The sequence below is a fragment of the Balaenoptera physalus genome, assembly GCF_965194825.1.
Source record: "Balaenoptera physalus genome assembly, chromosome: 8".
Lineage (NCBI taxonomy): Eukaryota > Metazoa > Chordata > Mammalia > Artiodactyla > Balaenopteridae > Balaenoptera > Balaenoptera physalus.
In genome coordinates, this window is record NC_138887.1 from 118,042,366 (window position 1) to 118,063,623 (window position 21,258).

General features: G+C 49.8%; 1 protein-coding gene and 1 long non-coding RNA gene across 7 annotated transcripts; both read left to right on the forward strand.

The window, feature by feature from the left end:
• The first annotated feature begins 537 nt into the window (after positions 1 to 537).
• On the forward strand, positions 538 to 9,899 carry LOC309666185. Its single transcript, XR_014266947.1, has 3 exons — positions 538 to 4,423; positions 5,800 to 5,995; positions 9,564 to 9,899. It is a non-coding gene; the product is annotated as an uncharacterized lncRNA (long non-coding RNA).
• A 3,345-nt stretch (positions 9,900 to 13,244) lies between these two features.
• Positions 13,245 to 19,763, forward strand: REPIN1 (replication initiator 1). Of its 6 annotated transcripts, none has more exons than XM_082473328.1 (3): positions 13,245 to 14,104; positions 15,396 to 15,581; positions 16,987 to 19,763. In XM_082473328.1, exons 2-3 carry the CDS (start codon positions 15,437 to 15,439, stop codon positions 18,699 to 18,701), a joined length of 1,860 nt encoding a protein of 619 aa, XP_082329454.1. In that variant the 5' UTR covers positions 13,245 to 14,104; positions 15,396 to 15,436; the 3' UTR covers positions 18,702 to 19,763. The 6 variants fall into 6 exon arrangements, with proteins under 6 accessions (XP_082329454.1, XP_082329455.1, XP_082329453.1 ...); XM_082473329.1 differs by lacking the exon at positions 13,245 to 14,104 and adding an exon at positions 14,182 to 14,310; XM_082473327.1 differs by lacking the exon at positions 13,245 to 14,104 and adding an exon at positions 14,354 to 14,714 and having other exon boundaries at positions 15,467 to 15,581; positions 16,990 to 19,763.
• Positions 19,764 to 21,258: the final 1,495 nt, after the last annotated feature.

Sequence of the window (21,258 nt, forward strand, 5' to 3'; positions counted from 1 at the left end):
TCCCACAGAGAGGACCTCATTTAACTGCCCAGATCCCTGGAACTTCTGCTTCCTTCTCTGTGAGGGGCGGTCAGAGACCCTACCTTTAGGGGTTGTTTTGAGGATTAAACGAGCAAAGTGGAAAGTGGAAAGTGACAGATGACCCAGTGTTTGGCACAAGTTTTTCTTCCCTTCCCTATGTACCCCTGCCAGGATTCTCCACGTGGAGCTGAAAGCTTCTTTGCAGTGCGCTCTGGGGGCGCCAGAAAGATCCTTGGCTTCAATTAGCCAGTTCTGCTGGCTGAAATCCCACCATCAACATTTCGGTCCCATCTGTGAGTTGTTGACAATCGTTAAGCAGAGATGAGAGCTGGGGTCTTTGTTCTCCAGGAGCTCCTGGGGGGGCTAGAGAGACAAATAGGCACGCAGAAGACATTTCCCAGCCCAGGGCCGCGTGCTGGGGGGTGCTGGGGGACGTCCTGGGTTGGGGGGTGGTGACCAGAGAAAACTGAGCTGAGGGCAAGCTGGGGCAGAAGTCCTCCTGCCTTTGGTAGGGGCCGTATGAGGCCTGGGGGAGCGAGGGAGGCTGGTGCAGCGTGGTGGCGGCCGGCAAGGAAGGAGGCTGGGTGCAAATACAGTGTAGGTCACGCAGCGAGACAAAGTTCCCTTTGGGTGAAAGGAATGTGAGGGGCGGGCAACCGCACTGCAGGGCAGTCACTGGTGGGGACATGTGAAGGGGCTACTTAGCGCACATTCATGAGCTCAGCACCAGGTGACACGTCCCAACCCAGGGGAGCGGTGACAGCACTTAGCTACTTAGTAGTGGCTAATGATCTTCCCGGCATCACAGTTGAAAGTGGAGATTCACATACCCGAGTCGTTCTGGCAAAGTTTTCCAATAACCGAACTGAGTACCCAGAACATTTTCCTTTAATATTTGCTACCACAGGGCAAACTAGTATATGTTTTTTCAAAGAATCAATTTGACCTTGAAGCAAAAGCATATCAGTTTCAAAACTACACCTGCCTGAGTTAGGTACTTTCACTACTTTTTGTAGCAACTCAGTATAATTGACATAAATTCAAAAGAATATTGCATAAATTCAAAAGCAACTATAAATGTATCAAATCAACAAACTATTCATCAAATTTTTCTTGTAAATTTTGCAGCCACTTTACATCATGCTGTCTACTGTAATTAAAATCCTTTACGTATTGATTCATGTGAGAAAAGTATGCAAAATCATAATTATTGATCTCTATTAGTAAAAGATTGAATTTGAAATTCTTATATTTGTCTGGACAGGTCACAAATGAACTTTTCCTTTCTTTGGAGCTTCAGATGTACCTTGATCATACGTAGTGTGATGTTGGTGAGAAAACTTACACTGACATTTAAAATCTTTGATTGCTGAATATTTGGTTAACATTCTTTTTTGTTTCAAGAAAATCTTGGAGTAAAAAAAAAAAAAGAAAAAGAAAATCTTGCCGTTAACAGTGCAGTAAACCTTAGTAAAGCCCTTCCATGACTCAACCAATGAGTGTTGGCAACGAAAAGCTTCTTAAATTCACGGTCTCCTACTTCTTTCAATAGTCCCCTAAACTGCTGATGGTTCATAGTATTTGCACTTAAATACCGAACAATTTTAACAACTGTGTCCATGACACCTGCACAGAGTCCATTCAGAAAAGTGAGCCCAAATATTTTCAACATTCAGTGGAATGAAGCAATGTGGGAAACATCGGTCTCTTGTTTGAAAATTCCAACACTTCAGTCACACTGGCCACATGTCAAGTGCTCATTATGAACCATGGTGTCTATATATGTTCATAAATGCATGGGATATTTCTAGAAGGAAAAACAAAAAACTTGTAGCAAATGGTTGCCTCTGAGGAGAGGAACTGTCTGACTGAGGTAAAGGGGAGAGAGGAAACTGCATGCCCTTCGTATTTTTACAATTACATACCGTCTGGGTAATTTGTTGCTTAAAGTGTAAAATTCGTTTTTAGAAGTTTAAAAATCACAAAACAAACAGCATTTTTGAAAACTCACCCTGGCAAGTATGTAGGGAGTGGACGAGAGGGGACATGTCCAGGTGCAGGATGCCCTCGGTAGGAGACAAAGGCAGTTGTCAACGAACGTGGCAGAAATGGGGGCGGTGAAGATGGAGCAAAGCAGGCGGATAAGAGGAGCGCCTGGGAAGTAAAAGGGTTTGGTGATAGACCAAATGTGGGCTCCACGGAGACGGGTATCAGGAGTGAATTCCAGGTTTCCGCCTGAAGAATTACTCTAAAGAATTCTGAGTTCACACTCTTCTTTTTATTTTTATTTATTTATTTAATTTATTTTTTATTTTTTGATGTGGACCATTTTTTAATAACTTTATTGAATTTGTTACAATATTGCTTCTGTTTTATGTTTTGGTTTTTTTGGCCGCAAGGCATATGCGGTCTTAGCTCCCGACCAAGGATCGAACCAGCACCCCCATGCATTGGAAGGCGAAGTCTTGACCACTGGACCATGGGGAAGTTCCACACACTCTTGTTTTTAAAACCTGGGAAACTCTCTGAATTATGCCTTATAATTCCTTATAGTTCCTTTCCCACATTCTCCCTAATATTTCCTTCTGAAATTTTGATCAGATGCTTGTTAGACCCTCTCACTCTAGCTTCCTTATCTCCTAATCCCTTTTGTATTTTTTAATTTTTCATCTCTTTATTCTACCTGCTGCATTCTGGCTAAATCCTTCATTCATTATTTACCAGGTGTACTAATTTCTGCTTCAGTTATGTGTAATCTGCTTTTAATCATTCTATTAAATTTTAGGTTCCATTAAAAATTTTCTAGACATTCTATTTGCTTCTTTTTCAAATCTTCCTGTTCCTTTTGGATACTCTTTTGTGCTCTTTGGCCATTCGTATACCTTTGGAGAAATGACTATGAAACGCCTTTGACCATATTTTAACTTGTTTGTTTGTTTGTTGTTGAGTTGTAGGAGTTCTTTATATATTCTGGATGTTAATTCCTATCAGATATAGGATTTGCAAATACTCTCTCCCATTCTGTGGGTTGCTTTTTCACTCTGTTCATAGTGTACTTTGATGCACAAAAGTTTTCAATTTTCTTGAAGTTCAGCTTATCTGTTTATTGCTTCTGTTGTCCAGTTGCTCTGGCTAGAACTTCCAGTACTTTGTTGAATGGCAATGGTAAAAACAGACAGCCGTGCCTTGTTCCTGATCTTAGAGGAGAAGCTTTCAGTTTTTTGCTATTTGAGTATGATGTTCACTATGGGTTTCTCATATATGGCTTTTATTAAGTTGAGATAGCTTCCCTCTATTACTGGTTTGTTGAGTGGTTTTATCATGAAAGGGTATTGAATTTTGTCAAATGCTTTTTCTGCTTCAATTAAGATGATCATGTGGTTTTTGTTTTGTTTTGTTTGTTTGTTTTTGGCCACGCTGTACGGCTTGTGGGATCTTAGTTCCCTAACCAGGGATTGAACCTGAGCCCTCCACAGTGAAAGCACAGAGTCCTAACCATTGGACCGCCTGGGAATTCCCCATGTATTTTTTTTCTTCATTCTGTTATTGTGGTTTATTAAATTGATGGATTTTTATATGTTGAACTATCTTGAAAATACCAAGAATAAATCTCACTTGGTCATAGTGTATAATCCTTTTAATAGCTGCTGAATTTTGTTTGCTAATATTTTGTTGAGGTTTTTTCTTTTGAATCAATGTTCATAAGGGATATTGGTCTATAGTTTTCTTGCAGTTTTTTTTTTTTTTTTTCTGGCTTTGGTATCAGGGCAATGCTGGCTTCATAGAATTATTTAGGAAGTGTTCCCTCCTCTTCAATATTTTGGAAAAGTTTGAGAATAATTCATATTACTTCTTTAAAATGTTTGATAAAATTCACCAGTGAAGCCATCTGGTCCTGGGCTTTTCTTCGCTGGGATATTTTTGATTACTGACTCAATCTCCTTGCCAGTTATAGGTTTATTCAGATTTTCTATTTCTTTGTGATTTACTCTTGGTAGGTTTTATGTTTCTAGAAATTTGTCCATTTCATCTGTTATCCAATTTGTTGGCATACAATTGTTCATAGTACTCTCATAATACTTTTGATTTCTGTCAGATCAGTAGTAATGTCTCCACTTTCATTTCTGATTTTAGTAATGATATTCTTGACCTTATCTTTCATGCCTTTTATTGAACTTCTAAATTAAAATTTCAGTTGTGTTTTTTAGTGTCAAAAGCTCTTTCCTATTTAAAAATACCATGCTGTAATTATGGGATTTCTTTTAAAAAGTTCTGTCTGCTCCTTATTTCAGTTCATGGTTTTGGTCTTTCGTGTCGGAAGCATTCCTCAAATGCCCAACTGAAAGTTTTGTGGAAAGTTTGGGGCCCTGTCAGCTGGTGGGCTGCATTGTAGGGTGATCAGGTAATAAGCCTGATTTTTTGTTATTGTTTGAATGATCCCCAGTGTTGGTATTACCCATAGGTCTTTTCTTTATAGCCGTCCAATTTTCCCAAGAGTCCTGTGAGCTTTTGCTTGTGAGTAGTGCTAGGCTGGTTGTGTTCTGTGTGCCAAATGGGGTCAGGGGCTGAGAGCCATCATTAGCATGGGGACTTGGACTTTGCCCTTCTGCTCTCATTTGGGCCATTGCCCTCACCTGATTCCATTTTTACAGAGCAAAGCCTCTGGTGTCCAGCAGAGTCCAAGTCCTAAGACTTGGTGCTATGCACTCAACTTGATTATTTGAAGAGGCAAGTTTTTGTCTGTGACACGATAATCAGGTGCTTTGTGATCAAAAGAACAAAGCTAGGATGGCTAGTGCTAAGCTGAAAAAATAAAAATTGCCTTCTTGAGAATAAACATATGAATCTTAGTTAGCTCCAAGGAAAGGGTAAGAAATCAGGATGCCGTTTTTAACGTTTTAATGTGGCCGGAAATGAAACTTGGATTTTAATCAGTGGATGCACTTTACCATTAATGTAACATACCATTATGATGAGTCTTTAAAGGAAATTCAGAAAACTAATAAAAGGAACTTGCACCTTTATCAAATACATTTAAAAAGACGCTTCATGAGTGCAAAATATTTTCCTAAATCAAAGTGATCGGAAGGCAAATATCAAGCTGAATGTCCAACAGGTGCCAAGGAGCCCATTAGACGTCACTCCATGATCTACCACTAGATGGCGATGGTGAGCACAAGCTAGGTCTTTGCCCTTAACAATTCCCTATTTTTTTAAATAACAAAGCTGTGGAACTATTTTTCTTACATACTTGCGGTAGCCTATCATCACTTTTTGGTCCCTGATTTAATCCTAAGAACTTCTCTGAACTCCATCTGACCCATAAATCATGCCAATTTGTTGCAGTGGTTTTGTATTCATATATCATATGCATGTTTGTTATGACCGTAAACCAGCGCACAGCAGGGATAATAAGCCGCATCTCAGCCAGTGGAAGGCACGTAGGGCAGTTTTTTTGTTGTTGTTTTTTTTGTTTTTGGCCCTGCCGCGTGGCTTGTGGGATCTTAGTTCCCCCGACCAGGGATTGAACCTGGGCCTCAGCCAGTGGAAGCGTGGAGCCCTAACCACTGGACCGCCAGGGAATCCCTGAAATTAAATACTTTTCAAGTGTTCTTTTTTAAAATGAATTTTACTTGGTATATTATTTGTTGGATGTAGTAATTTAATAGAATGTTACTGTGCAGTAGTTAAACATGCTATACTGTTTTAATTTCTAATAGCACCCCCAAAATAAACCTTAAATCCTGGTAAGGGGAAACTCTCTTCTCATGTTTTAAGACAGCGAAGGCAAACCAGTTCTGAGAACATCAGAGACTTCACTGGCCAACTCCGGAGGCACCAAATCTAACTGTGACCCAGATTTGACCTTGGAGCTGATCAGAAGGCATCAAGTTGAAGCCAGGTTTACACTCTCATTCCTCCAACTACCTCGAGTGGTTTTTTTCAAGAGGAGTCTGGGTAGGAATGAGCTAAGGTTAGAGGCAGCCTTTTTGTTATTTGGTAAACAGGTACAGATGGAGTTCACAAACAGCAGCCCATGGCACTCACAGGAAACAAAACACTTGAAAATACACCTGCTTCTGCTAAATCACAGGCTTCACAGAGATTCTGTTTAGAATTGTCTTGTGTTTCCAAATCAAGCTTGACTTTTAGTAGATTTTAAACCAAGAACGGATACACACTGGCCTCTAAATCCATCTTTTGAATTTAGTTGAAGAAGAGACAGCCTGATGCCAGTCTGGAGCACAAAAGACATAGATGAGATTTGACCGTGAAAGGGTAAAAATGTCGATTTCTAGGGGAAAGCGACTACTTTCTCTCTCGGCTGAGACACCAAGATGATTTGTGGCAGCTTCTCCTGGCAATGTGTGGTCCTGAGACCAAATCCCTAACTGGTGATAATCGTGGTCTCCAGAGCGTGGGGTACCCTCGCCGCTGCTGAACGTGTGACGGGCCATGGCAGTCCCCCTCAGAGCCAGAGGTTCCCTAAGGATTCCTGCCCTCCAGTTACTCTGGAATAATGTTGCAGATAAAGGAATATGTTCAAGGCACTGCTGCCTACAATCAGAGCCCTTCCAGTGGGAGAGCTACGGACTGAAGTTTTCTCCCAGGTTCCTTGTTCTTTGCCTCACTCACATACTGATTGGAATTTTTCTGTAAGAAAAGTGTTTTTTTCTGTCTCACTAAAAGTTCTGTCCGACTCCATCGCCTGCTTAACAAGCAGTAGCCAAGGGAGAAGGTTTGAAGTTCACTGGCTGACAGTTGGCTGGGGCTGCTCTTTCAGCTGCTCCGAGTGGTCTAATCCAACTCGCTTCACCATGGGATCAAGAGCTCATATTTCCTCTTTCATTTGGTCCACAAACACTCATGGAGTTCCTGCCAGGGGCTGGCACCTTTCTAGGGGCAGGCTATGCGGTGGTTAAAAAAGACAGTTCAATCCCTGCCTTCATGTAGCTTATATTGTGCTGGGTAACTAGACAAAAACTATCTAACTGAATACACATCCAAATAATTTCAGGTAGGTGATAAGACTTACGAAGAGCAATAAAGTTGAGTAGGGGGGCTAGAAGGTGACAGGGTAGGAGTGGGTGGTGGGCTGAATAATGGCTCTAATCCCCGTCCAGGCCTTAGTCCCTGCTCAGGCCCTAATCCCTGGAACCTGTGAACGTTCCCTTATATGGCAAAAAGGACTGCAGATGTGATTAACCTAAGAATTTTGAGATGGGGAGATTATGTCGGGGAAATAAAATTGAAAAGAAAATCTCCTGCCTACCCAGAAAAGCCCTGCACAAAGGTAGAAGAGAAAGAAAACAGTTTTATTATTGGATAAGCACTGTGCCAGAAAGAGATGCACGTCACAGGCAATGCACTAAGAGACGGCAAAGACAGAAAGAAATTACACCCTAATTTTTTTTTTTGGCTGCGTTGGGTCTTCGTTTTTGCGCGTGGGCTTTCTCTAGTTGCAGCGAGCAGGGGTTACTCTTCGTTGCGGTGCACGGGCTTCTCATTGCGGTGGCTTCTCTTGTTGCGGAGCGCGGGCTCTAGGCGCGTGGGCTTCAGTAGCTGTGGCGCGTGGGCTCAGTAGTTGTGGCTCCTGGGCCTGGGCCCTAGAGTGTAGGCTCAGTAGTTGTGGCGCACGGGCTTAGTTGCTCCGTGGCATGTGGGATCTTCCCGGACCAGGGCTCGAACCCGTGTCCCCTGCATTGGCAGGCGGATTCTTAACCACTTCACCACCAGGGAAGTCCTCAACCTATTTTATAGCCCAGCAAATGCGAGCCCACTGCACACGTGTTCTCCAGGGAAAGCATAGCCAGTCCTCGGGTAAGAGGACTTGATGGCACCATTTGTCACACAGAGTTCACCCTAAATTCGCCTGGAATTGGGTGGCCACGCGTGATAGCTAATTGCCTTTGTGCAAAGGAAATATCCACTGCTTGTATCTTGGTGACAGGAGGAGGTTTGCAGCCCGGAGCCCGGTGCTGCTGGAGAGTCAGGCTCCCACGGCCCACGGGCAGGGGACACTGGCCGCTGTATCCTTGATGTTTGCATTTCGGAGAGATGGCTCCCAGGTCCTGGAGAAAGACGGTCCTGGGTTGTAAAGCCGGCACGAGGCTTAGTGAGCTTTAAAAAGATTTATATACACCTCAAAGGGGCAGAGAGAGAACTTCCAATCAGAAGTTTTCTAAGGAAAATGCTCTAAGGGAAGGGAGGGGAGAGTTTTTCCCTTTTTGTACCAGGGAGAATTAAAACTTACTTTTCTTGGTTTTAACTTGTATGTTCCCTTACAATTATCCTGGATTATCTGGGTGGCCCCAAATGTAATCAGAGGTGTCCTCATAAGAGGAAGGCAGAGGGAGATTTGACTACAGCAGAGACAGATGTGATAACTGAAGCAAGATGCTACCCTCCTGGCTTTGAGGACGGAGGAAGGGGCCCTGAGACACAGAATATACACGAGGCAGCTCTAGAAGCTGGAAAAGGCAGGCCAACAGTTTCTCCTTTAGAGCCTCTGCAGGGAACATGGCCTTGCTGACGCTTTGACGTCCACCCAGTGAAACTGATTCGGGGCTTCTGACATCCAGAACCATAAGAGAATAAATGTGCGTTGTCTTAAGCCACTGAGTTTGGGGCAATTTGTCCCAGTGGCCACAGGGACGTCCTCATCCGGGTGGGAGTACGGGGGAGAGAGAGGGTCATCAGCGCACGTTTTGAGGAGAGGATACTTGAGCCCAAATCGGAACAACGTGAAGGAGTGCCGCCTACAAAGGGCAGGAGGGAGGGCATCCCAGGCGGATGAAACAGCAACTCCAAAGGCCCTGCGGTGGGACGGAGCTTCTGTGGCTGCGCCGAGGGGCTGGCAGGCAGTCAGACCAGGCGGAACCTTAGAGGCCGAGGCAGCCCTTTGCTATGTCGTCAAAATGTGGAGTGAGCAACCTGATCTCCGTTTAAAAGGATCAAATGGTCCGGGAGGCCAGGCTCCGGGGCGGCCAGAGTGGGGCAGGAGCAGCGGGTGGCAGGAGAGGCTCTCGCTGCAGGAAACCTGGTTTCCTTTTGACCAACTATGTTCTTTTTCTTTCAAAAAAAACCGGACTCCTGGGGGCTTCCCTGGTGGCACAGTGGTTAAGAATCCATCCTCCTGCCAATGCAGGGGACACGTGCCCTGGTCCGGGAAGATCCCACATGCTGCGGAGCAACTAAGCCCGTGCGCCACAACTACTGAGCCTGCGCTGTAGAGCCCGCGTGCCACAACTACTGAGCCCGTGAGCCACAACTACTGAAGCCCGCGCGCCTAGAGCCCGTGCTCCGCAACAAGAGTAGCCACCGCAATGAGAAGCCCGCGCACCGCAACAAAGACCCAACGCAGCCAAAAATGAATAAAAATAAAACAAATAAATGTATAAAAAAGCAAAACAAAACAAAAAACACGGACTCCTGGAACTAGATACGCAACAGAAGTGTCTCGTGCAGCAGAGTTGGGGGGATGACATTTGATCTCCATCTAAGGCTTCTTTACAGTGTCTGCTCTTGCCTGCGTCCTGCAGGCCACGTTCCTGCATTTAAGGACGTTTTTGGGACTGCAGAAGGAGGAGCACTTTGATCTCTTCCTGAAGAGTTTCCACAGGACCCAGCAAGGCTCCTTTCACCCAGGATGCCGGCCTTGGACAGTCGGGCTTTCTCTCCAGGTGGGCAGCTGGGAGGGCTCCCGGGGTCGAGGCTGCCTGAGCACCTACGGGTGACAGCACCTGCGCAAGGCTCTCCCCGCAGACGCGGCCCCGCCAAGGTCAACGTACGTGTGCTTCCTGCCCCCTCCCCACACTGTCCGCCACCGCTGGGAATGACTCTGTGCGAGTTTCCAAACCCGCCTTGGGGATGCCGTCTGAAGCCAGAGGGAGTAATACAGCGGATCCCTCTAGAGGGAAGATTTCCTCTCTTCTCTCTCACTCCCCTAGTCATGCATTCAGAAATTAGCAACAAGCATTTGGTTTTGTTTCATACGAAGCACTAACCCAAGAGATACCTCCATCGCTAAACCGGTTCCTCTCAATACCCTCCCACACTGCGGAGAAACAGCACCATTTCTGTCGGGCTCACGGTCAGGCCCAGCAGCTGGCACAGCAGCAGATGGTGGGCACTGATTAAGTATTTGTTGGTGTTATGAGTGAGTCCTGTAGGACAGGCACAGGGTATCTGTGAGATAGATGCAGTTTTCCCTCTTGTAGATACAGGGCTACTGCAAACCAATACCTGGGTGCTTTGGAACTGAGCAGGACCCTCTGGGGCCTTCCTGGGACACACCCCTCCCCCAGACTCTCTGCTTTAGCTCCTCTCTGAAGTACCTAGATAACAGCATCTGATGCACATTTCCTGAGTTGCTTTACAGACGCTAAAATCCCCACCAAATGCAAGCATTTAACTACTTGATGACCATGAGCACGTAGCCCCCAGACCTGCTGGAGCCTGACGATTGATCATGTTAACCCCTGTGACACCGTCCTGCTAACCACCATCAACCAGAGACTTGTGCACAGCTGATCACACACCCTGCGAGCCCCCTCCCTCACCTGGCCTCTAAAAATGCTTCGCTGGCAGTCCGGTGGTTGAGAATCTGTGCTTCCACTGCAGGGGGCACGGGTTTCATCCCTGGTCAGGAAAGTACCACATGCCCCAAGGTGTGGCCAAAATTTAAAAAAAAAAAAAAAGCTCTGCTAAAACCCATCGGGGAGTTTGGGTTTTTTGAGCAGGCGAGTGGACCCAAGTTTGGTTCAGTAACATCTTCACAGAGGATTTCTGGAGACATCGTTCCCCTCATCCCCTGGCAAGCCCACCTACTTTGCCATCTAATCCAGTAGTGGGGGGTCAGGCACCGCTGGAGGGGAAGAGGGACCGTCCCAGGGCCCCTCTCAAGTTTCTCTGTCCAGTGGGCCCCTGACCCTGTACAGCCCTATCTTTTTCTTGCAGGTGCGTCAAGGCTGAGGCAATCTCCATCGGGCTTGGCCATTTGATCGTTTGGCCGGTCACAGCACCATCCCTCTCTAAGGCGTATTGAGAGGTGAAGTCCTGAATACCAAGGCCTAGAATTTCTGACTGGCATAAAGGCTCAGGAATCCCTCACCACTCCTTTGCATTTTCTCTCTGCAGAGTGAAGGCCCCGTCGTTCTATACTTAGTGTCCTTTGTCTTTGCCAAAAGAGGAAGGTACAGCAGGTGGATAACTCCTAACTGGGCAAGAGGACACTTCTAGTGGGGGCTGGGGACTGGGGAGTAGTTAAGGCGTTGTTTAAGGGAAGAGCCTTTCTGCTCAGAGAGACCGATGACAGACAGATGAAGGCACTTTGTGAGTCTGTGAAGGAATTCCCCTGGAGGGTTCTTGCCGGAATGTATTATATCAAGTAGCACTGATGTGCCACATTTACCCATGAACTAAGAGGTATTTCACAATTACTCTGTGCTGGGCTCAGCACTTGGTGCTTTTCCCAGACACACAACTTTAGTGGTGAAAAGCGAGGCCAGGTTCCTATCAGCCATGATCCAGCTGTGTGGCGTTGGGCAAATTTCTTAACATCTCTGAGTCTCAGTTGTTTGATTTGTAAAATGAGGACTAGAAAAGTATGTTTCCTAGGGTTGTTAAGTGGATTAAATGAGATACATATGTGAAAAGTTTATCACCATGTCTGACAGAAAATAAGGACTCCCTAAATATTAACTATTATTACTAAGTATTTAGGTAAAAACTCGAATATCTTCTGATTGCACTCATAGGAAAACGCATTCTTCTGTAACCACCAAACTTGACCTACATGCTACAATATACAGTCTACCATATCTTCTGAACCTTAAAACTCTGACAAAGTATCTGACAAAGTTTTGTTCATACTTGTAAATTTTATTATAGGAAAAGTACAAAAGTTATACTCTTTAATCCACAAATAAGAAAACTTGACTGTGAGAGGTAAAATAAGACCCGAACAAACGGAGGGACATGAATCTTAAATCTCTTCAAGTGGATTTTTAAAATAATGACAAGAAACATTTTAAAATATTGACAAGAAATTCTAAAGTTCATTTGGAAGATTAATGAGTGATTTTATTTTTTATTTTTATTATTTAGGTAAGAAGTGGATTTATTTAGAGAGAAACATACTTCACAGACAGAGTGTGGGCCATCTCAGAAGGCGAGAGGCAATAAAAGAGTGATTTTAGCCAAGAAAGTTGTGGGGAAAAAAAGGAATCTGTGTATAGGGGGAGTACTTACACTGCTAGATATTAAAACTTACTTTCTTTGACAAAAATACAAACATAAAATTTAATTTGGGGAGGGATGGTGTGGCTGCTGTAAACATAATACCAAAGGCAGAAACGATAAAAGGCTTTTTACTGTATAAGGAGTGCCCCCCAAACAATGTGGAATATTGTAAAACCAATTTCCCAACTTTTTTTGAGGTATTGTTGATTTACAATATCATATTAGTTTCAAGTGTACAGCACAGTGATTCAAAATTTTTATAGATTATACTCCATTTATAGTTATTATAAAATATTGGCTATATTCTCTGTGCTGTACAATGTATCCTTGTAGCTTATTTAGTTTATACCTCTTGTAGTTTATACCTCTTAAACCCCTACTCCTATCTTGCCCTCCCTCCTTCCCTCTGCCTGCTGGAAACCACTAGTTTGTTCTCTATATCTGTGAGTCTGTTCCTTTTTTGTTATATTCACTAGTTTGTTTTATTTTTTTAGATTTGACATATAAGTGATAACATACAGTATTTGTCTTTCTCTGTTTGATTTATTTCACTAAGCATAATATCCTCCAGCTCCATTCACAATGTTGCAAATGGCAACATTTCATTCTTTTATGGCTGAGTAGTATTCCACTGTATATGTACACCACAACTTCTTTATCCATTTGTCTGTTGATGGACACTTAGGATGCTTCTGTATCTTGGCTATTGTCAATAATGCTGCTATGAACATTGGGGTGCATGTATCTTTTTGAATTAATGTTTTCGTTTTCTTCGGATATATACGCAGGAGTCAATTTCCCAACTTTTTAAAATGCACAAATAGAAAAGTAGGCAAAGGGACAAAAGCAAATTCACGAAAGAGAAAATACAAACAGTTAATAAATACCTATGTGAAAAAACAAGCCAGTTAACTAGTAATTAAAGAAACAACATTCAAAACAATGAGAAATAACAACTTTAAATTAAATTTGAAAAAATAGCCTGTGTTTTCAAGGATATAGAAAAAGGAGCATTTCTCAAAAGAAAACCAATAAATTTTCCTCAAAGATAGTTTAGAAAACATTTGAAAAATATACTTTGCCTTTGACCTATCAGTTCCCCACTTCCAGAATTTTTAAATCAAGTATATGCAATAAAAGCATATGCCGACTGACCCTCGGCAGCTCCTGTATCATGAATCTACAATCATATAGAAAAGTAGAAAATTTATGTGCATTTATGCTGCGATTAAGAATCGTTATAAAAGAATATCTAATAAAACGGCAGAAAATTCACAATATTGTTCAGTGAAAAAGGCAGAATACATCTTTGTAAGGCATTATCCCAATAACGTCAAACAAGCAAAGATAAGCATTAAAAAAAAAAAATGCCCGATAATACATACTAAGATATTAAATGTAATTGACTCCAAGAGGTAAAGTATGAGAGAGTTTTGTATTTCATTTCCTATTAATGCAACAGATTTTGTGTTTTAAAAATAATTGTATAATTAGAAAGTTGCCTGTGTTGAAAACCATAAAAGTACGTGAAACTGTACAAGCCTGGAAAATCCAGTAAGTGTTTCATGCGGAAAGCCAAGGCCACCTGCTAGCCGGTGAGTCACGGACGCAAGACTCGCACCCGCCAACCGGCTGCGGTGCGTTTCCAAGCGAAACGCCCCGGGGACGAGGACCGCCCTGCGCCCCGGCCCCGGCCCCGTGCCCCGCGCCCCGCGGCCGCGGAAGCCGGGACGCCTGAGCTCCGCTAATTTCTGGAAGCGAGGGCATTCGCGTTTCAAAGTTCACCCGATCGGGCCTTTCCTTTCTCCAGCTTTGAACAACCCAGAAGGCAGACTTTCGGGTCAGCCGCGCCCCCCGCCAGGCTCAGCCCCTGCGGTATCAGGTTCCGCGGCGCGGCCAAAGGTCGAGGTGGCTGGAGAAGAGGAGGGGGGCGGCCCGGGGGCTGGGGGCGCCCTCTCGAAGGCTCGGGCCAGCTAGGAGCGCTTAGGCCAGCGAAGCCGGGTCTAGCCGAGTGACCGCAGGCTGACCACGCGGTCGCCCAGGGACGTGCGTCCTCCGTAGGGACAAAGGGTCGGGAAACTGGAGCCGGGCCCATCCCGGAAAATCCGGGCTGTGGTCGCCAAGGCAACGGAGTCGGGCCGGCGGCGCCCGCCCCCGGCCCCGGCCCGGGCCGCGAGGGGGCGCTGGGGGCGGGGGAGGGATCCCGCGCGGCCGGCTCCGCTGCCCGCCCCGCCCTCCGGCCGCGACCGCCGGCCCGAGCCCGCGACTGACCCTCGGCAGCTCCTGTAGTCACGTGGCGCTGGGAACCGGCGGGGGGGCTGGGCACGGGCCTGGCAGTGGTGAACTCGAACCTGCTGCTGTCGCCGCGGCGGGGTGGGGAGCGCGGCCGCCGGCGCCGGCTTTCCGGCCTCATGGACGCGCGACGCGCCTCCGCGCTCCCCGCCAGAGAGGTTCGACCCGGGCAGGACGCGGGGTTCCACGCGGGCCCGTGGCGGGGCGGCCCTACCTGCCGGGCGCGTGACCGAGTGCGCGCTGTTTGGTGGGGGGGGGCACACTGCTGGACCGAATGGGGGGGGCGAGTCCGCGCACCTGCGCACAGGCTCCGCGAGCTGCGCTCTGCGTGGGGACCGGAAAGGGCTCCCTCGGGGAGCGCGGAGCCGTGTGTCCGCGAACGTGGACGGGGGGAACACGCGCGAATACAGAAGGGGGGTGTGGGGTCTCCACGGCCCTTTGCCACCCAGCACGCGCCAGCGGATTCTGACCGAGTCCTGGTCACACGAGCTCGCCTGCGCAGCCCCCTGGGAAACAGACCTGGAATTCCTGCTGGGAGGAGGGTGGGGGGAGGGGAGCCAGCAGGGATTCCAGAGTTCCTGCCATAGGCCGGCCTTTTCGCCATCGGCCTGGACAATTCATGCTGTGACCTTAGCAGTGGAGGAAGTGACCCCCAAACGCGGCCCTGTGCTTCCTTGGTGAAGGGGGCACGTCCATTTATTAATCCAGTATCCATTAAGGTCACTCTGCCAGGCGGGGTGTGGGGCAGGGGTGGGGGAGGGGTGGCTGGCGAGGACACAAAGATGACTGCCCTAGGGGAGCGCCCAGCCTCACGCACGTTTTCTCTCCCCTCCCCACAGGTAAGGCTGGCCTCTCTGCCCTCAGAGGTCTGAGCTCTGCCATGGGGGTAGGGGTGTCTTTACTGCTGCAGTTTTCTCTGACGTCTGGGGACTACCAGAGTGTGGGCGGAAGCAGGCGCTCCAGCCGCAGGCACATCCCCGGGAGGAGCTGGAAAGAGCCTCATCTCCAGCTCCACAGCCTCCAGGGTAGAGTGTGGCCTTCTTTGTTGGGTTCTCGAACCATTCCATGGCCCCCGTGCTCCGGCCTCCCCATCCTGGTGGAAGGAGGGCGCCCGTGGGGAAGGGGTCGCGTTCTCACATCCTGGGAGTCTTCCCTGTGCTCGTTCTGACCGCTGGGAATGAGTCATGTCTGTGCTGCTGGAGAGGAGCACAGGTTCTGCGGAAACCAGGAGGATGTGTCTGGAACTTGTGAGCAGGCAGTGAAGGTCCCAAGGAGTCTAACCGTCGCTCCACCCTGCACGAATCTGCGCTCCCAGGCTCTGGAAGAGCTGAATGTGGGGCAGCCCCTGACGGGGTTTGGGCAGGACCGGTAGGGGCCAGAGATTACAGTCTCTTCCTTCCTCCCCTTTTCTTGCCCCAATAATCCCTATCACCCGAGGGAGGCAGAGACAGGAGCGCCCCCGAGGGCAGCAGGCTGTGGGTGTTCCTGGGATTCAAGAGCGCTCTCCTTCCTGCAGCGGCCTAATTGTGTGGGGGGGTTGGAGGAGGGCAGGCGGGGAGAATGTGGGCACAGTCTGGGCAAGCAGTGGCCTGGCATCATGCTGGGGCGGCAGTAGCATCCGGTGCTCCCCTCCTGGTCCTGAGAAGGGCCGTTTTCACTGGCGCTCCAGGCTGCTCCCGTGAGAGACCGAGGTTAGGGAGGCCAAAGTGCCTTCCCCAAGATTGGATTAGATTAGAGCCCAGGAGAGTATCATAGGAATTAGAGGCCACAGGAATTTCTTTCTGTGAGATCTTTACAAACCCAGGTATTTTAAAGGAAAGAACACTGGCCTGGGAGTTTAGAAGACTTGTCCCCTAGTCTTGCTTCTGCTGTTGGTTTACTCTGTGCCCTCGGGCAAGTCCCATCACCCTGTTACGCCTCACCGTTGCTCCATCTATGAAACAGAGAGCTTAATATCTCTGGTCCAGCCTCACTGAGTTGCTGTGAAGCTCAGATACGGCAACAGGAAATAGTAGCGACAAGGAGAGGGCAGAAGGGAAATACTTGGAAAAGCGTAAAGCGCTGTAGGGAGAGATGACTGCGTTTTCTGGTCCGTCCTAAGGCAGGAATGTTCATACAGCCAGCACTGGAGTGTCTAATCCATGCCAGACACGGGCTCAGGGGGATTCCAAGGAGTGTCAGGGTTCTTCCTTCTGGTAGTTTCCAGGGTCAGTAAAGACTTAATTAACGACAGATATACTTGAAATGGTATCCTTAAGTCCAAGATTTAAATCATATAATACAAGGAAATAGAAGAGTAGTCTAGTAGTCTAGATTCCAGGGCTCCAGGAGTGGAGAGGGGCGAGCTCCTCTTGGGCCTGGGGTCTGCAGGGGAGGAACTGGGGGCAGGCTGTGTGGCTCTGTAGAGTGACTGTGCCTTTCCACCCCCAGCAGAGGAAGAACCGATGCTGGAACGTCGCTGCAGGGGCCCCATGGCCATGGGCCCCGCCCAGCCCCGACTCCTTTCTGGGCCCTCCCAGGAGTCGCCCCAGACCCTGGAGAAGGAGCCCCAAGGGCTGAGGTCACAAGGCACTGCTGTGGCCCAGTCGGGCAGCCAGGCCCTCGGTCGGGCCCATCGTTGTGCCCACTGTCGAAGGCACTTCCCGGGCTGGGTGGCCCTCTGGCTTCATGCCCGGCGCTGCCAGGCCCGGCTGCCCCTGCCCTGTCCCGAGTGTGGCCGTCGCTTCCGCCACGCCCCTTTCTTGGCACTGCACTGCCAGGTCCATGCCGCCACCACCCCAGACCTGGGCTTTGCCTGCCACCTCTGCGGGCAGAGCTTCCGAGGCTGGGTGGCCCTGGCTCTGCACCTGCTGGCCCACTCGGCGGCAAAGCGGCCCATCGCCTGTCCCGACTGCGAGAGACGCTTCTGGCGGAGAAAGCAGCTGCGGGCCCATTTGCGGCGCTGCCACCCCCCGGCGCCCGAGGCCCGGCCCTTCATATGTGGCAACTGTGGCCGCAGCTTCGCCCAGTGGGACCAGCTGGTTGCTCACAAGCGGGTTCACGTGGCCGAAGCCCTGGAGGAAGCGGCGGCCAAGGCCCTCGGGCCTCGGCCTCGGGGCCGTCCGGCGGTGACCGCGCCCCGGCCCGGTGGAGACGCCGTCGACCGCCCCTTCCAGTGTACCTGCTGCGGGAAGCGCTTCCGCCACAAGCCCAACCTGATCGCCCACCGCCGCGTGCACACAGGCGAGCGGCCCCATCAGTGCCCCGAGTGCGGGAAGCGCTTCACCAATAAGCCCTACCTGACCTCGCACCGGCGCATCCACACGGGCGAGAAGCCCTACCCGTGCACCGAGTGCGGCCGCCGCTTCCGCCACAAACCCAACCTGCTGTCGCACAGCAAGATCCACAAGCGCTCCGAGGGGTCTGCCCAGGGTGCCCCCCGCTCGGGGAGCCCCCAGCGTCCCGCCGGCCCCCCGGAGCCCTCGTCAGAGCCCGCCCCGGAGCCCCCGCTGAAGCCGGCCCCGGAGCCTTTGGAGGCCCCAGGGGAGCCCCCCGGCCACCAGGCGGAGGCCCCGCCCTCTCTCTACAGCTGCGAGGACTGTGGGCGGAGCTTCCGGCTGGAGCGCTTCCTGCGGGCCCATCAGCGGCAGCACACGGGCGAGCGGCCCTTCACCTGCGCCGAGTGCGGGAAGAACTTCGGCAAGAAGACCCACCTGGTGGCCCACTCCCGGGTCCACTCTGGCGAGCGGCCCTTTGCCTGCGAGGAGTGCGGGCGCCGCTTCTCCCAGGGGAGCCACCTGGCCGCCCACCGGCGCGACCACGCGCCGGAGCGGCCCTTCGTCTGCCCGGACTGCGGGAAAGCTTTCCGCCACAAGCCCTACCTGGCCGCCCACCGGCGCATCCACACCGGCGAGAAGCCCTACGTCTGCCCTGACTGCGGCAAAGCCTTCAGCCAGAAGTCCAACCTGGTGTCGCATCGGCGCATCCACACGGGCGAGCGCCCCTACGCCTGCCCCGACTGCGACCGCAGCTTCAGTCAGAAGTCCAACCTCATCACCCACCGCAAGAGCCACATCCGGGACGGCGCCTTCTGCTGCGCCATCTGTGGCCAGACCTTTGACGACGAGGAGAAGCTCCTGGCCCATCAGAAGAAGCATGATGTCTGAGGGGGCAGGGCGGCGGGGGCCGAGGGAGGTCGGGCCTGGACGTCGTTCACACTGTGCCCTGTGCTACTGCTTGTAGGCAGGGAGGGGAGAGGAGGGGTGAGCCTGCCCCGTTAGAGAGGGGGGTCCCCAGCCCCTGCAGTCAGGGAGTCCACTTGCAGAGCAGGGACCCCGGCCTCCAGCTGGTGTTTGCTAAGGTTCGGTCCTGACTGCCCTGCGCCCTGGAAAAGTAGCAATAGCAGCTCCACCCACCCCTTAGAGCCCTCCGGCCGGAGGGGCCGCCAGTGGACAGGAAGACCCCTCTCCTCTGGTGTTAACGCCTTAATGTCTCTGTCTCTTGCTGTGAGTTCCTTCAGCTCGTTTTCTGGAAGTAGGTGTGGTTCAGTCCTTAGTGAATGAGCGCCCGGGAGGAAAAGTGGACCAGATGGATACACCTGGGAGAACCTGCCGGCCTCGGTCGGCACCTGGGCCTTTTCCAGTACTGGGGGGCGAAGCCGAGCCGCTCTCGCCTGCTTCACCGCATCCCCTCCGTCCTGCCCCTGCACAGGCACCCAGATTTGGAGAGACCCATCTACTGTTAGTTCTTGGCTCCCCTTCCTCCCAGAAGATCCAGTCCCCCGCCCTGGGCATTTCCCCATCTGCCTGACTTGCTTTACTCACCGGCCTCCCAGTGCTTAGGGCATCCCCTGGCTGTCAGCCGCCCTGCGTCAGGGCTTTTGTCTGAACACCGCAGCCTGCCTTCACTCCCTTCAGAACTCAGCATGCAGTGGGGAGGACTGCCCCATTGATGACGGAGGGCCAGCTGATGGGAAATAGGGGTGAGTTCAGCATTTCTAGCGTCTGGATGCCCAGCCTCTGCTTGAATACTTAGGTGACAGGGAGTTTCCCCCCACCCCCCAGGCCCTGGTTCTATTGTAGAATAATTCTGATTGTTAGAGATTCTTCCTTATAATGAATGAAGTCTGCTTCCCTGTAATTTCTACTGTTGGGCCTTGTTCTCTGGAACTAAACACACAACTACTTACCCTCCTTTTCAAACTAGAGAATAAAGAGCTGGTTTTAGAACCGGTGGCTGAGGAGTGTTCCTTTGTCCTGGGGAGCTGTGGAGTTGGAGGGAGGGGCAGCGGCTCTGCTCCGACGGGGTTGGGCGTTGGGGTGGGTGACAGGCCGAGTGGCCGGCTTGTCAAGCTTCTCTGCACCCTGCCTGTACTTCCCCGGGTTGGGGTCAGGCACACTCAGCAAGTGGGGTTTCCTCTCTAGGGGTCAAGTCAGCCTTGCTGGGGGTCAGTTGTCAGGGAGAAAACGTCTGACTTGATACTGTCCTACCGTGCCTCCCTGGCTGGCCTGCTATGGTTCTCGTATCTGTAGCAGACATGTACGCTTCCCTGCACTGGTTGCTTCATATGCATTTGAGTGCCTATTTTTGACAGGTATCAATAGGCCCTTTTCCTGTCTGTCTTAGTAGTTTCTGCATAGATTTCCAGCACCTAGCATAGAGCCTGGTGCAACCACAATTTGTTAATATGATGGCACCTTGCAAAGAAGTTTACCTAAATTATCTAACAATTTAGAGTTCGGCAGGTACTCTTTTTTTACAGATGAAAACATTTGCTCAAGGTCATATAACTGGTAATCACCAGAGGCAATACAAACCCGGGTGTGTTCAACCCAAAACCCATGCTCTTGACCACTGCTGCATGTTTATTGGGCGATTGCAGTGCTGCTGCTTTTGGTGAAGACAAGTATTAAATGCCTACTGTGTGCTTGATGTGATGGAAACTTGGGGTTTACAAAAATAAGACTCAGTCTTACCCCTAAGAGGCCTAAGTCTGGGAGGACTTATACCTGTACACAAATCGTGAGTGGAGAGAGATGGATGAGGGGTTGGTGGGGTTCCAAGTGTGTAGGATGGAAGCAGTCAGCTTCAAAGCTTTATGTTGCTTTACGGGGTTGAGGCCACTTCAAAACCTGTGTAGTTGATGGCAAATTCTCTCTCAGGGCCTGGGAGCATTGTCTCCAGAAAGCCTCACTTAAATATGTCTCTCTAAGGGAGCTCAGGGCTTCAAGGGACGGGAGCAGTGCTTTTTGCTAGGTGACCAGGAAAGTAGCTAGATATCTGGGGATGATGGGCAGGGAACAGAGGACAGGTCCTCAGGTAGCTAGGGTTAGGATGGGGGAGGGGAAAGGTGAAGGAGAGGGAATCTGATCAGGGTTCCTGACTTTTCGAAAAATCATTACTTGTAAAGGAAATGCCCGGCATTGGGTCCTCTAATGCTACGCTGCCCGCTGCTTTTGGGCAGAGATGGTGAGGAGAGGACCAAAGTTCAGGGAGAGCCATGGAAGTGGCCTTGAAGGGGCTGGTAAAGCAAGAACGGAGTGAACTTGCCCATGGTTCCTCCCCAAGTCTCTCAGGGGGCCAAGTGGGTCCCAAGTGCTTGCTCAGCAGGGCACGTGCTGACAGCAGCCTTGAAGGAGGGACCGCCCCGTTGGAGGGGTCAGCCCTTCGCTGCCGGGAGCTGGACTCTTTAGAGGTTTGGTTTTTGTTTTCGTTTCTCCTCCT